The sequence below is a fragment of the Myotis davidii genome, unplaced genomic scaffold, assembly GCF_000327345.1.
Source record: "Myotis davidii unplaced genomic scaffold, ASM32734v1 scaffold370, whole genome shotgun sequence".
Classification (NCBI taxonomy): Eukaryota; Metazoa; Chordata; class Mammalia; order Chiroptera; family Vespertilionidae; genus Myotis; species Myotis davidii.
The window spans coordinates 1,058,750-1,074,818 of NW_006288615.1; the positions used below are offsets into that span (position 1 = coordinate 1,058,750).

General features: G+C 44.3%; 1 protein-coding gene across 1 annotated transcript in view; it reads right to left on the reverse strand.

Annotated features, from left to right (window-relative positions):
* The window catches only part of PID1 (phosphotyrosine interaction domain containing 1), a 192,196-nt gene extending 176,350 nt beyond the window's left edge, over nucleotides 1-15,846 (reverse strand). Inside the window, exon 1 of the mRNA XM_006760402.2 lies at nucleotides 15,494-15,846. Coding sequence (XP_006760465.1) covers nucleotides 15,494-15,523 — 30 coding nt within the window. The 5' untranslated portion in view covers nucleotides 15,524-15,846. The remainder of the gene's footprint in view (nucleotides 1-15,493) is intronic.
* Nucleotides 15,847-16,069: the final 223 nt, after the last annotated feature.

A 16,069-nucleotide genomic window follows, 5' to 3' on the forward strand; every position in this document is an offset into this window, starting at 1 on the left:
AGGACACGCATATCTCACGGGTCAGACTCTGTTCTACGAGGGCATTAAATTACCTTATGAAGAAAAACGCCAGTCTCTGGGCCAAGAAGTAAAGAGATCAGCATTGAGTCTGCGCTATTTACCATTAACACAGCACAGAGTCTAAAAACCTACTGTGTTTTAGGCTGTATTCTTCATTCTCTAGCCCGCCTTGCTTCCAGAAAACCACTGAGCTGTATCATTCAGAGAGTCTTTCAACATGCAAAAAAGCACATATTGGCTGTACTATATACAGGAATATTTAAATATAATTTTAATTTCCCCAAGAGGATTCTCACAGGGGGACTACTAATTTGAATTTTCTTTGGTTGTACAACACTCTCCCAAATTTGCACTTTTGCAAAGCCATTCATTTTCCACAAAGCATCGAGCTCCTAGAGAAAAGACAAGGGGGTAGAATGGGGAAGGGGGCGGGGGGACACCCCAGCTAACTGATGCCAGATGAACTTTCCTGGATCCAGAGAGCTTTGTTTTGAAGATTTCCGCCTTGCATTAAATCAAGTGGCAAAGCAGGTCCTGAAGACTAACTAGGGAACTACATTCTCTACCCAGAAGGCCAGGACTGCCAACGTTGGAGGTATTTCACTTTCTGGACTAAAGAACCCACATTGTCCCAGAGTGAACTTAAGGAGACATTCACATTTTTAACCAACAACTACAAATGTTTCTCAAGATCTGAGTCTCAGACAGCCTGAGACTGTGTCTTTTCAGCGACTTTGGCCAAAACAGCTGTTTGTATCCCTGAAACCATTTCTACCCCAGACTTATAGACAACAGAGATTCATTTTATAATGTGTACCAAAATTACCTTATTTATTTTGGATGCAGTAAAAGCATCATTACTTAAAATGACACTCTCCTTTTTCAGTACAGAAATTTGGCAGGAAGGCAAGAGTGACATCCAAGTTATAAAAACCTTAAGATTTATAGCAGATGCCAAAGTCAGGCTACACCCTTGTAAACAACGAAGACAAAAATCTTTCTCCAAGGATGGGCCAGAACATGGGAGCCGTGAGCCAGGACTATAGGATAATTAGGATTATTTTTGTTCTGTGGCACTTACTAAAGGAAGGGTATGTGCATTAGAAATTCCAAGGAAGAAAAAAACAATGCTTGGAGACTTCCTTCATTCCCAGTTAAGCACGCATACTTTTTGCAAGAAAAGTAGACCCATCAGGAGGGACATGTGTGCATCCATGGGTTTCTAGTTGGTGTCTTAGCGATCCTTTAAGCATGATCCCCTCGCTTTTCTCTACACATGTGCTCTGCTCCACACATCACGTTTTGTGAATCGGAATCTAAATACTGCATATCAATGGGTTCATGGAAAATTCTACCTGCATAGCAATCAGAGTTTGTGGTTGCAAGCGCTGGACACCAATGGCTCACTCGAGCAGAAAAATAAACAAATGATTGCAGTGACACTGGATTGAAAGGAGGGCAGAAAGACCAACTCCAAAAGGACGGGGATCAAGCAGCTCCTGGGCCTATGCAGCAGGACAAGAGTTTCTTCAGATCATGGTGGTCAGAATGATCGGTTTGGGCTATTTTCAGCCTTTTGTCACCCTGCTCAGGATTCTAACTCCTGAGAAACGTGTCTGATCAATCTAGACATTTAGGACACACATCAACCCCCTAGCTAAAGGAGGACACACTGGTTGACAGTCCCCCCTGAAACTGACTGAAGTTATCCCCCGACTGGAGTGGGGGAAGAATAATCCCCAAAAGCAAAATCAGGGTGCTGTTACGAGAAGATGGGAAATGAAGCTAGGCAGAAAAAACAACACAGATGTCCACTTTTACTTCTACATAAACACTCTTAGCATTCCTACTGACTTGTTTATTTTTTCAACTTCTAGAGACAACTTTGGCAAAAACAACAACTAATGTTATTGCCCAACAGCCTGTGTTACAATGTCCCACATAAAGAACCATATGATAATTTCCAGGGTCTTCAAATTAGGGAAAAGTTGGGGGCTCCAGATGAGGTGACATACATTCTTCTATTAGATAATGAAGACTAAGTAACTTGTTATGTTTCCTTTCTTACTTAGGCTGCTAGGAAGCTCAGAGCTAAAAGTTTCAGGCTCAGTTATGTCAGCTATCCTTAGTCTAGGTTCTTGGGTACAATTAAATGCCTCCCTCCCTGATTCCACTGGTATTTGAAGGTTTTATTTAAGTTTTAGTGTAATGTTTCAATTGTCTATATTTAATTAAAAAGAATTTCAAAGCACTTGAATTTTTTTCTTACTAACCAAAGCCAACCTCTTCAGAACTAGATAAGCATATAATGTATCACTGCATTTTCTGAACTTTAATCCTGGCCAGGACCTTTGCGTTCAGCACCGTCTCTCCTTGTTTGCTACTTCAGAGTTAACCTTGTGCAGCAAAAACTATTTCAGATGCATTTCTGGTTTTAAAGGTGCTATAGGAAAAAGTCAGATTAGACTAGATTAGATGAGAGGAATGAATAGCTAGATTAATAATAGATAGACCTAACTCTGGGTCTGATTATAGGATGCAATAATTTTTAGAATAGTTATCAATAAAATCCATGTAAGTTTTACTGAAAGGAGGACAGATGGAAGAGCAATAGGCAGCTTTCTCAAACCTATAGCTTAGACAGGCTAACTCAGAGGGATGTGGGAAAGCTGGGGAAGCGGGAAGCATAGCTTTGTGCTTTCAGGAACCAAGCAGATGGGTAGAGTGTGGGAGGTCCAACTCATTGTTTGATAGCTCAAGCCACTTTCTGGCGAATTCCATGTACACTTTATGCTAAACATCATTGGAATCCCAAAACTCTCCAAGACATGGCAGAATTAAATAGCACGATGACATTCCTGGCAAGATAAGCGAGTAAGGTTGCAGATCTGCTCCCAGGTTGACCAGGAAACATGGGCAAAGTGCTTTTGAGTGTTTTTTGGGGGGTGAAAATGGGGATTCTTAAATAATAAAGGGGTTGCCACCACTACAGATGTCTTTCAGTTGGGTTTCCTGAAAGAGCATTTGAATGGTTCTTTCAGGCTGATAATCTGTAAGGAAAATTTGAAATCCATTAAATTAAAAAACTACTCTCCACCCTGCAAATGTCCCCTTTTGGGGGAAGTAATCTGTCCCAATGTTTGGCAGTTACAATGCCCCAAATGAGCTGATACCCCAACAATGAGAAATTTCACTTGCCTGGCTTGGGCTATCCAAGAAACAGATCTGCATTTAGAGGAAAATTGGCAAAGCCTCCCACCTCTACCTAAAAGCCCTCCCAGATGCTCGAGATCAGAAAAGGCAACGGAACTCCAATTCCTGTGCATGTCTTCCCGGCATCCCCCACTCAAGACACACAAGCTCTGCAAAAAGTGGGGAAAGAAATTGGGTTCCAGGCAGCTAAAGGTGAGTTATGAGAGTTGTACCTGGACAGCAATGAACGGTACTGAACAAATAAACTTAGTCACACAATTGTTTATCACCTTGGCCTTTACGAGTCAGGAGACTAAGGATCCGGTCCTGATTCCAACGCTACATGAACTTGGGATTCAGTTCTCCCATCAGCCAAGAGAGGGACCTGGCCTAGACTTTGGTTCCAGACTCAAGTTCCCAGCAGGCTATGTGAATTAGTGAGACGTGCTCTGTAAGGCTGGGATGAGCCGGAAGCCACATCCCATCCCAATGGAACATTGGCTGATCAGTGGTCACTGTGAGAATCCAGGCTCACCGTGCTGAGACCCTCCCATTTTTTGGAGATAATCAGCAAGCCCAGATTTTCTTATAAATTTCTTTAATTTTTCAATCCTAAAGATTAATTTGTCAAGTTTTTATATACACTGAAGGGGGCCAAAGGAAACATTTTTCTAAGCTGGAGCCAAACCTCAGACCCACAGCCTGTCAACTTAAAGTTCAAGTTCTGTATTGAAGTGTCTGGGACTGGGGAAGCTCCTTTACAAGGAACAGATTATCCTCTCTCCAACCTGGAAATTCATGGGGTATCAGCATCGTAAAGGCTATGAGAAGTCCTGCAGTAAGCCAGACTCGCTTTGTTCTACCTAGTGTTTCCCAAAGTTATTTAAAGGCTGAACCCTTTGTGGCAAGACTGACATGAACAGCTCACTGAACTGGTGAACACACTTTGGGAAACACCAAACCTCTCTTAGCCGCCTGGCTCTAAAATGCTGTGCTGCATTTTACCTAGTTTACCCCTGATCTGAATTGGGGGAGAAACTAGTATTTACTTGTTCCCGACAAAGTGCCAGATACCTTACTAAGCACTTTGCCTTCCTTATCTCAATTGGCAGTCAGGAGCTAAATGCTGTTACCCCCATTTTAAAGTTGAGAAAATACAAACCAGAGGCTGAGGTAACCCCTAAATAATTGATTCAGCCGAAATTTGTATCCATGAGTGCCCAGCTAAAAACCCCATGGTCTCTCCACTCTGGCAAACTGTGTAAACCACAGGGAGTCTCACTTGCAGTCTAAAGAAGTGTTCCCATCACCTCCCATTTCCTCAAACTGCCCACCCCTGTGCCTTTGAATATGCTCTATTTTTCACCACAAAGTTTCCAGGCTCTTCATCTAAAAACATTGTATTTCCAAGAGAGCCAGATAGTCCACCAAAGTGTTCAAAACACTGAGCAGGTGTGAGCGTCCATGCCTTTGCTGGAAGGAACTGGAAGGAAGCATGCATCCATTGCCAACAGCTGCACTGACCATGTGACAGACAGCTAACTTTTGAGGGGCCTGCACACATTCCAGGAGTGTTCCATGCCTGTGCAACTCCCTCCACCCTGCCATCTCTTCCTCACTTTTTGTCTGCATGTCCTTTACCCCCTCAACTCCCCATGGTCCCTCTCCCTAGCTTTCTAATCCATCTGCTATCTCTCACCTCAACCTATTTCATTTCTTTCCTCCACCACACAAAGCAAATACAGTTAGGAAAAGAGGTTGAGCATCTTACCCGACCCCCCCATATGGGAGTGACCACCCATCCTGGTGGCCAGGAGATGTTCAGTTTACAACTGCTGTTCCTGTTCATTGTTAATAGTATCCCCATCACCTCGGCAGGACCTTAGATTGGACAATATGCAAATAACGTCCTCACATAGTGACTGAACAAGCCTTATACTTCTTGTCCTTTACGTTAAGAGAAATTAAGTCAAATGCCTCAAATTTTCCTCCTTGAGGGGAAAACATTTTTAAACTAAAGTTACTTTTGTGAATGCATCTCAATATGCTCTTTACTAAGGTTTAATGGCCATTGATAAAGTTGTTGAACCCTATCTAAATTTCTGGTAGCCATATTTTTTTAATCCTCACCCAAGGATATGTTTTGTTTTGTTATATTTTGTTTTTAGAGAGAGAGGAAGGGAGAGAGAAACATTGATGTGAGAGAGAAACACTGATCAGTTGTTTCCCATATGCACCCCGATCAGGGATTGAACCCAAAACCTAGGTATGTGCCCTGACTGGGAATGGAACCTACCACCTTTTGGTACACGGACTATGTTCCAACAAACTGTGCCACGCCAGCCAGGGCCGGTGGTCATATTTGTAAGTGAGAAAGGGGCCATGCTGAGTGAGAAAGGATCAAAAAGGCACAACTTGAACTCCCACTTCCACCCCCTCCTTCAGTCTGGCTTTCGTCTCTTGCTCAACTACTAGTTTCACTAAAATCCTTGGGCAAACTGGAATTGACGAAAAATATCATTTCAAGAGCTAAATGAAATGTTTGAAAAAGAGAGAATGGAACTCTAAGAAAAACAGAGAATATATTATTTACATTCTGGGTTAGAATTTTAATTTCCAGTTAAAGAAAATGAAAGCTACACAGAATTCACAGACGTGAGGGCAGACACTATATAGTGTTTAGTTTTTCCAACAGCCAGCACTGTACCTGGCATACGATGAACATTTCACTAACTTTAACAGCTCTATGTAAGTATAGTTGACATATAATAAACTGCATAATTTGAGAGTTTTGACATATGTAAATCTCATGAAACCATCACCATGATCAAGACGTTGAACATATTCCACACCCCCAAAAGTTTTAAGCCCTTTCAAATCCCTTCCTCCCATTCCAGCCCCAGGCAACTACTACTCTGCTGTCAATCATTTTTCATCCCCACCAGCAGCATCTGAGAATTCTGCTTCCTCCACATCCTCACCAACACTGAGTACAGTCAAAGCCTTTTTAATTGTAGCGATTCTCTAGTTGTCCAGCGGTATCTCGTTGTAGTTTTCATTTCCATTTCCCTACTGTCTTATGATGTTGAACAACTTTTCATGTGTTTGCTTCCTAGTCACATACCTCTTTGTTCAAATCATTTGCTCATTTTTAAAAAATAATCAGGTTATCTTATTACTGAGTTTTGAGAGTTCTTCATTTAGCCTAGGTATTACAGGTATAAGATTTTCAAATATCTCCCCCCAGTCTGTGCCTTATCTTTTCATTATCTTACAAATATCTTTAAAATAGCAGAACTTTTTAATTTTGATGTTCAATATACCCAATTTCTCTTTTATTGAATGTGTTTTTGTTATTGCTCTAAAAAATATTTGCCCAAACGAAAGAAACTTTTGGGTGTGATGGATCTGTCCATTATCTTGATAGTTTATTTTTAATTTCTTTTATTGATTTCGGAGAGGAAGGAAAAGGGAGAGAGAGAGAGAGAGAGAAACACATCAATGATGACAGAGAATCATTGATCAGCTGTCTTCTGCACCTCCCCCCCCACCACCCGCCACTGGGGATCAAACCCACAATCAGGGCATGTGCCCTGACAGGGAATCAAACCTCGACCTCGTGGTTCATAGGTTGATGCTCAACCACTGACCCATGCTAGCCAGGCCATTATCTTGATACTTTACACAGATGTATTCGAAGTCACAGGGATTCTCTGCTGTTTTTGTCTAGAAGTTTTATGGGTTTAGATGTTACATGTGCGTCTATGATGCGTTTTCAGTGAATGTTTGTATGCTGTATAGGTGAGCTGTGGATTGAAATTTTCGGGGTTGTTGGTGCTGTTATTTTGCATATGGATATCCAATCATTCTAGCATCATATTGTTGAAAAAGACTATCCTTTCTCCAGTGAACTATCGTTTTTGCATCTTTGTCAAAATTATACACTTTTGATCAAAAAGCAGAACTCTCAAAAATGTCCTCAAAAAAGTGTTGTTAAAATTTAAAACATGTATGTGCTTTGATTCAGCTACTCCAATTTTAGTAGTTCTGTCTAAAGAAATACAAGTACAAGGATAAAGCTCAGGTCCTTATAACAGTATTATTTACTGGTGGGGGGAGGGGGTGAGGGGGGGGAGAAGGAACATAGACATGACCAAAATATTCCCGTAAAGAGAGAGGACTCAATAAATTACAGTCTAGCTCCACCACAAAATCCTATGTTCGTACTAAAAGGAATGATTTGGAGCTACATGTGCTGATCAGAAGAGAGAGTCTTAAAATTTTTTCATGGATAAAAAAAAATGCAGAGTATATATATATATATTCCAAAATGTATACACACACTTTGAATAATTATAAAGGCAGTGTTTATTAACATATATTTCATTTTTAAACTTGAGCTATCAGTTGTTAAAGTATATATACATTTTTGGGGCAGCCTGTATATATTTAATATGTAAATATATATATTTGTTTGTTTATGTATACACACATGTATATATATAGATAGTGATTACATCATTGGAATATATGAGAAAGCCTAAATATATATCTATACATTTGTATGTTTGCAAAAACCTGGGGAAAGTTTTGGAAAAGTAACACCAGACAGATCATATGAGTATCCTTCATGGATAGAATTGAGAATGAGAGAAGGGACAAAGATTATTAACTTCTTTATAGACTTTTAAACTGTCTGATTTGTTACCTTATACCCTAAGCAGATATTATTTTGTATTTTTTAATCAAGTATAAAATAGTAGTCATGACCTCATGTCATGTAACAGATGCACCACTCCATTCATTTCACATCGGTACTACTACTTGGAATAAATACTCATTGCTGTTTTTTTCTTGGATGGTTGGTCCCAGTAGGGAGAATTATATTGGTGAATGGAGGATACTAAAAAGAACTCCACACTGAGAGTTATACGTTGAATTTTATCCTTTAAAAATTAATATGTACAAGTTTTAGCCCCCAGAATGTGACCTTAATTGGAAAGAGGGTCAATGTGGATGCAATTAATTAAATTAAAATGAGATCCTACTGGAGGAGGGTGGGCCCCAATCTGATATGACTGGTATCTTCATTATAAAAAGGGGAAATTTGGACACACAGGGAGAATGCCATGAGAAGCCTGGAGTGGTGCTGCCACAAGCCAGGGAATGCCAAGGCTGACCGGCAAACCACCAGAGGCTGGGCGGGAGGCATGGAACAGATCCTCCCCCACAGCCTCAGGAGGAACCAACCCTGCCAACACCTTGATATCAGACATCAGCCTCCAAAACTGTAAGGCTGTTGCTTAAGCCCCCCAGTCTGTGGTACTTGGTTACAGCAACCCTAGGAAATATGCTAAGCTACCAAGAAGTTAAGTCAAAGCCAACATAGCTACTCACCAGTCCCATGGTCCCAGCCCCTGCTCAGGCCACAGGGGCCATCCACAGAAGATTTAGAAAGTAAACAGCAGTTTCCACCACCCAACATTACAGGGGGCGTGTACAGCAGGATGTCACACACACCTGAGGAAAAGCCAGCCATCCTGAGGGGAAGGCATCAAAGCCTGTGGTAGGCAGAAGGGCTTTCGGAAGCTGTGTGTTTATCCTCAGACCCACAATTACAAAGAAACTGAAAGGATTAGGATGGATCTATTCTTGAGGAAGGAAAACAATTAAGGAGTCCCTCTCTCCTGGCACCTCTCCACTCCTCTCCCTTCCCACAAACACAGGCAGTATTCACTCCCTCCCAGGAGGAGAGTAAGAAGTAAAATGGCACTTTAAAACGTGAGCCACTCCATCCTAAGAAATGCGACCCAGAAGAGCTGCTCTGTAGTGACAGGCTCCTCGCCCGCCCTCGCTGGGACTGCAAACAGCACCTCCATGGCCACTGCATGAAAAAGGGGCGTTTTCGTGACAACTCCTTTTTGTCTTACAAGTGAGTTCCAGAATAGGAACGGGTTCTTCATTAAAATAACTGATACCGTTACCAAGTGAAAATGAAAACAACACAAAATATTCAACCAGATACAAATAATCAACCAGACACACTCGAAGGCTGTCCTGGAGGCAGATCTGAAATGGATTATAAATCAATCTACCCTTTTCATAATTGGGAAGAGCAAACCCCAGCGGCCACCACCCAGAGACCCTGCACAGACTGGCTTGTTTTGAGGATACACCCCCAGCCCTCCCTTGGTCTCGGCCTGTCTGGAAAAGCATCACTGAGATCTGCTTTACATGACTGGCTTTCACATACTGGCCATATATTTCTTTTTTTTTAGACCTCATCCAAGGACATTCTTAGACAGTGGGAGGGAGAGGGGAAGGGAGAGGGAGAGAGGGAAATAGATTGAACCTGCAACCCAGGTATGTGCCCCGATAGGGAATGGAACCCACAACCTTTAGGAGCACAGGGTGACATTCAACCATCTGAGCCACTCCAGCTGGGAACCAGCCATAATTTTAATTAACAAAGTTAACTTTCTCTTGAAGCAGGTATCAACTGTATTTTCCAGAGGCCCTCCGTTCATTGCCATTTCCTAGGATTCTGACCAGTAGCAGATAAGGCAGAGAGAAGCCATAGTTTAGTTGCTCCCTATTGTCTGTTTTTATTTTTTTCAAACCCATGGTAAATAAATTCACATTCAGCATTAAAAAGAGCGCACTACATAAGCACATTCATTGTGTCCCAGCGTATAAACTTTAGGCATACCTAGGCCTCAGAAATACAGAGAACACAGCCAAAAGGCAATATGGTTTCATTAGTGTATTTGTTTCCTAGGACTGTTCTAATAAATTACCACAGATTGGGTGGCTTTACACAACAGAAATGTATTCTCTCGCAGTTCTGAAGGCTGGACATCAGAATTAAGATGTTGGTAGGGCCGTGCTCCCGCCAAAGGCTCTGGGGAAGAATATATCCTTCCCTCTTCTCGCTCCTGGCAGTTGCCAGCAATCCTTGGCATTCGTTGGCTTGTGGTAGCATAACTCCATGCTCTGGCTCCACCTACAAATGGCCTCCTGTCCTATGTCTCCTCTGTGTCCTCAAGTCTCTCACTGAATTTAGGGCTCAGTCTAATCCAATATGACCGCATCTTAACTCTATTACATTTGTACAGACCCTCTTTCCAAATAAGGCTACATTCACAGGTAATGGGGTTAGGACTTCCACATATCTTTGGCGGGGGACTCCAGTCAACCCACAACAATGAGTAAGATGTGGAGACCAGGGCTTGAATCTGAATCTTGGTCCCTTAGTAACCACGTGAGTTATGAAAGCCAAAGGTACAAGTAATTAAAAACCCAACTAGTATACAGGCTTCAACAAGCAGAGGAGATAGTATTTTTCTCACTATTGCAACCTCCCTTACCAAAGTGAGACCTCGCTCGCCACAAATGAGGGAAATGGGAGGAGGCCCTGGGCCCTAGGGCCTGAGAAAGAGTCCTCGGGAAGATGAGCAACCCAAGTGCATGTGCATTAACTGAGAGAGCTCGTTGAGACTCAGCATGGAAATATACCAAAGGCACAAAGCCAGCCTGTGCCTTATCCCTGACACTGTCCTTTCCCAGTTCTTGGCCTGAGGGCTTGGACCTGGTGAACACTCTGATGCTTTATCATTGGTTAGCAGCTAAATTGGGATGAAAACTTTTTTTAATTAACATAAAATGATAGCAACTAATCCCACTAGTTTCCAAGGAGGTCTGTGGACAAACATCTCAACTATTTCTTCTTGCTCTACTTAAACAAAGCCTCCGTTTAGATGTGTGCCCAAGGGGGCTGAGGGAAGCACACTGTAGTCATTGAGGGTTTCTGGACTAGTTTTATTTGCTGACCACTAACGGGTCCCTGAACTGCTGCTATTCGGAGTCAAATAGTACCGTGGAAGGGCGCCTGAACCCCAGCAGCCTTGGACTGTCCAGAGCCGCCACTTCCAGGGCCCGATTTATAGGACTAATAATTTACATGGTACAATGGAGTCAGTGCTTGGGACGCGGAGAGGAGAGAGCTAACCTGGAACATCAAAGAAAGTGCAAAAGTTGCCTAACACCACAAGATAACCCAGTAGAGTCAACATTAAGCAATAGGTAAACAAGGGGCAGAGAGTTTTTTTTCCAAAGCTAGCATTTTGCAAGTCACCTGGTAGAGATTTTGCTGACAAACTCAGGGAAAGACCCAAATGATAGCATTTCACTTCTGAAAGAAGTAAATTAATGATAACTCCAAGTTGTCTTTATGAACGATAAGGCCCAATGCTTTGTGCTTGCTCAAAGGGATGAAGAAAAACAACAAAATCTAGAATTGATTTAGTGAGAGACCAGTGCCTCTGCACAATTAGTTATTGCTTATTCCTAAGAAATTGCTCCTGAACTCTCCAACCTCCTCTCTCCCTTTCTCCCATTTTTGGTCTCTACGTGGAATGACTGCAGACATGATCCAGCTTGATGACCAGCTTTCAAGGTCTCTAGTTTGAACAAATGCTATGCGCTCCACTTGAAGAGATTCTTAAATGGCACTTGGAATTTCAGTAGAAGTATGACACCGCAGCTTGCATCCCCCAGAGATTTGGGCTATCAAAAAGAAGGTAGCCCTTGGTCAACATAGGAAAGCACCTCTCTGAGCCAACAAGACCACCATGGTGCTAATTCTACTTATTAATAACAACAGCACCAACACAGGTAGAGCATCCTGCTTTGTGTTAGCCTTCTGTACTACAGAGAATGGTGAAGAGGTAAGCTCTGGTGACAAACCTCCTGGTCCCAATGCCAGCCCAGTTCATTTCTAGTTGTCTGACCCTGGCCAAATCATTTAAACTCTCTAGCCTTCAGCTTCTTGACCTATAAAATGGGGGATAAAAGTGGTTATGGGAGGTAAATGAGCTGAGTAATTCAAATAAAACTATAAAGCACAGGCCACACGCACAGCATGTGCTCCATAAAAGGGACGCGGCCATTATCTTCCTTGCTCCATGTTCCTTTTGTCCATTTGGTCTGCCGAGAACATGTCATATCTGCCAAGGTTTTTCTCTCAGTCTGGGGGGCCAGGTCTCATGATCTCCAGCTGATGATCTGGATGGTTCTTCTATCTCACTTATCAGGGGGAAAGTGGAAATCCAAGTTCCTTATATCTAAGTGAGCTCACACTCTGACATGGATGAGTCTGTCACTTCTATTGGATCCACCCAACCCAATAATCAAGACAATCAGAATATTGATGCAAACTTTAAATATTGAGGCCAGAGGTAATCTCATCTATATTTTTTTAAATCCATGCTTAGCCTTTTTCTATTCAAAAGTGCCCTTTACTTCTCTGAGTAGAGCCTATTTCAATGCTCTCTTTAAAAATGTATAACTTCCCTCAGTTCTTCCAAGAACAAAAGTCTGCTGCTCAGAGGAGAAGGGGAAAGGGAAGAATTCAGATTTCCTTCAGATTTAAAAGTTGGGGTGATCATGTAAACCCTCATATCCCATTTGATCCTATTATATTTTTCATGGCAGAAGCTCGCAGCGAGGGCTCAAGTGGGATGCAGCAGAAGTTTTAACATTCAAGGGAGCAGACAAACTTGCCGCGGTCTGTGTGACTGAATGGGAAATTTCCCAGCTCGGGCCTGCTGGGGTAACAGGTCGCTTTGCCTGGACTGGATTTGGGTCAAACAGCAAATCCTCAAATCAGAAAATACCAGCATGTTTTGTTTGGCAAAAAAGTGGGTATTGATCATGATACTCCTACTGGATCAAAGATGCCATCTGTTCAATGCAAATTAGAGGGTGACCATCTAGCCTCAGCAAAGTTCTGCCACACTCCCTGGACCACAGACCCTTTGCATGGGCCTCATCAAATAGGAGCTAATAAAACCAACTAAGAAAAGATGCCGTGCTTTGCTTCCCATGCCTCTTTTGTTTCTAGGTGTCTGAACAATAAATTGACTCCTTAATCCTAACAGGAAGCTCTGGGAAAGCATCCTTGGAGCATTTTCTTCACTCCAGCTCATCTAAATTAGCATGTCTGCATTAAAAATTAATGACAAAAATTAATGGGGTTACATGAGAAGGTCAAGAAGATTTGTATGGGGAGGGTGGGGCTTCGCTGAGGAGCAGGACTCATCATTTATTTCCCTATGGCCACAGAATCTGGGCAATCTAAGGCATCCAGTCCACAGAGGAATCGGAAACCGACGTTCCTATATGGTGGTGCCTTGAGGGCAAAAAGGGGAAGAAAAAATCCCAGACGTCAGAGACCGTGACAAAGATAACCGCAAGGAATGTCAATAAAATATTATTACAAGTGGCTCACTCACCACCTCACACTCAGCATCTCCCTCCCCCAGAGTGAGAAGTAAAAACATACCAAGTGTGTGTTTTAAAGACGTGTCGAGCTGCTCTATGGGAAGAAGCCATGACTATGAAGAAGTTTTCTTTCTCCATGTGGCTCATTTTGATAATCACAAGGCTTGAGACAGTTTTAAGAGCCCCGGGCTGGTTACTAATTTAAATTTGGGGAGCATGAGGTTGAGCCCCATATTGATAAGTGCCTTCCAGCGGTGACTTGATCTTAAGTCAGTGATAAGCCCTGTTTACCTCAGCTTTGGAAGCCCACACCCGGGCCCTCTCAACATGACATCTCAAAATGAAACAAATGCATTGCAAACACAAACTGTAACACCCCAGATGCTTGCCAAATGGACATGTGTACATTTCACAGAAGAGCCAGAGGACACTTCTAGCAAGCAACGCTCGCCATGCGGAACGCAAGCCAGAGGTCTCTCCTGCCAAGGGTCCGGGGCACACAGGAGTCCATAAAGGAAACAGGCTGGTAGAAATAACTTCAAGGGACCAAATCCACAAAATCTGCCAAAGCACTGACCACCGGGTCATGAGAGCCATCCTATAGAACTGTGCTCTCAGCTCTCTAAGGATGTCCCAGGGCTCGCCACCTCACCTGATGGGGAACCTCCACCCCCACCCTTCAGTTACCCCTTCTTTCAAACAGAATCCACACCCCCAAACTGAAGGAGGAATTCCAATGCACCATTGGTGTCACTGGTGCCACTGCTGAAATCCATTTACATCACCTTTGGCCAACCATTCAGAACCCAGTGTTGACATTCATTCTCTCACTAAGACAACGAGGGCCTTAGAGGCTGGTCACTCTCCACTCCATTTCGAAGGCTAAAGATTCCTTTTCTTGGTTAGTCTGTTTGAGACCCTGGGGGGTGGGCCCGATGGCTCTGGTTCTGTTCCTGGGAGCACCACATGTCTCAGGCCAGAAAGGCGTGGACAGGGGCTATGGGGCATTGCCTCTGTCAACCGCAGTGGTGCAAGCAGGTGACGCCTCAGTGTGAGAACTCACAGACTAATTTCTCCCAGCCTCCGAGGAGCAGTCTGCAGCTTTGTCTTTTCATTGAGAAACCTTCCAAGCCAGCCAGGGCGCCTGGCCTTCACCATCCTCACTCTTCAGACACACTCCAAGGGCGCTATATTTTACCACTTAAACACTTCTTCAAACTTTACTACGGAACAATGTGGCTCTGAGCCTGCCAAAAGTTTAACTGCAGGACTCCGTGCATTTTATCTGGCAGAGCAGCTGCCCTCCCTCTTGAGAATATGTTCGGGCAAAAGGAAGTCATCAAACCTCAAGTCGGGGCCATTCTGGGGTCCCCAGGGTCCCCTCTGACAAGGCAGCTCCCTCTCACTGTGACCTCTTTCCCAATTCCAGAGCTTCAGGATCCAAACGAAAGGGGTCTCAGTAGACAGCTGTGGAAAACTTTGATGGGATGACCCGGGACATAATTATTCCTGGCTGGACTTAACTTCTGATTTTCTAATATCTGGGGGAGCTGAGGTTCAGGGGAGATGAAGGGAGAGCGCCAACGAATGAGGAAGAAAAAGGAATAAGTAGCATACCATGACCAAGCCAAACCAAGCTTGATATTTCCAAATTATTGGCAAATGGATGCTTTCACAAATCATTTGTCCTGTCTTTCCTGGAGACAAAAAGAAGAAAAAATGCAAAAAGCCTAACCCCAGACCAGTGGAATACTAAAACTGCTGGTCAGAAAGTCCAACCTTATCTATTCCAACAAGCACCCTCAAGCCAAAGTTGTGATACCTTGCTCAGTGTATTGCCCCCTCGCTCCTGCCTGGCACTAGGTTAAGCCCACAGTATCATGCATCTTACATGATATTTTGGACAAATCCCTGCAAGTGGGCAAAGGCGCCAGCTCGGCTCCTCCGGCCCGCCACCTCCTCCTCCAGGCTGGCCCCTGGCTGCCCCGGTGCCACTTACCTGCAGGCGCTCCGTGGCCGGCTGCCACATCTTCCAGCGTGGGGTTTGGCAGAGGAGACGCCGGCGAGACTCAGTTGATGCGCTTGGGGGCGAGGGGCTGCGGGTCCGCTTTACATCTGGGGTCGGTGTCCCAGGGATGTGCGTCCCGGAGCGGGTCACGGCCTCGGGGTGGGCGAAGGGGGCTTGGAGCAGGAGGAGGCAGCACTGGGCTCAGCTGCCGGCAACTTGTGGGCACGGCTGCGCGCCGGCTGTCCTGGCGCAGCAGCGAGAAGACTGCGCAGCTCCGCCCGGGCCGCGAGCGCACAGCGGCGGCGGCAACCGCTCCCTCCCCCTCCCCCGCCGCCACCGCGCCTCCGGAGCTGCGCGCTCTGAGCATGCCCAGGCCCGTGCCCGTCTGACAGCCGCGGGGGTCGGGGAGCACAGGGCTATGGCCCCCAGATCCCGGGAAGGGGACAGAGGGGAGTCCAGAGCTGCGGGCCCTGCTCCCCGCGGACTGTGGAGGGAAGGACCTAGAGAGCATGCCTTCCTGGAGAAAGAAACCCGAGCCCCCTGGGTTCCCAAGCTTCAGGCAGCAGG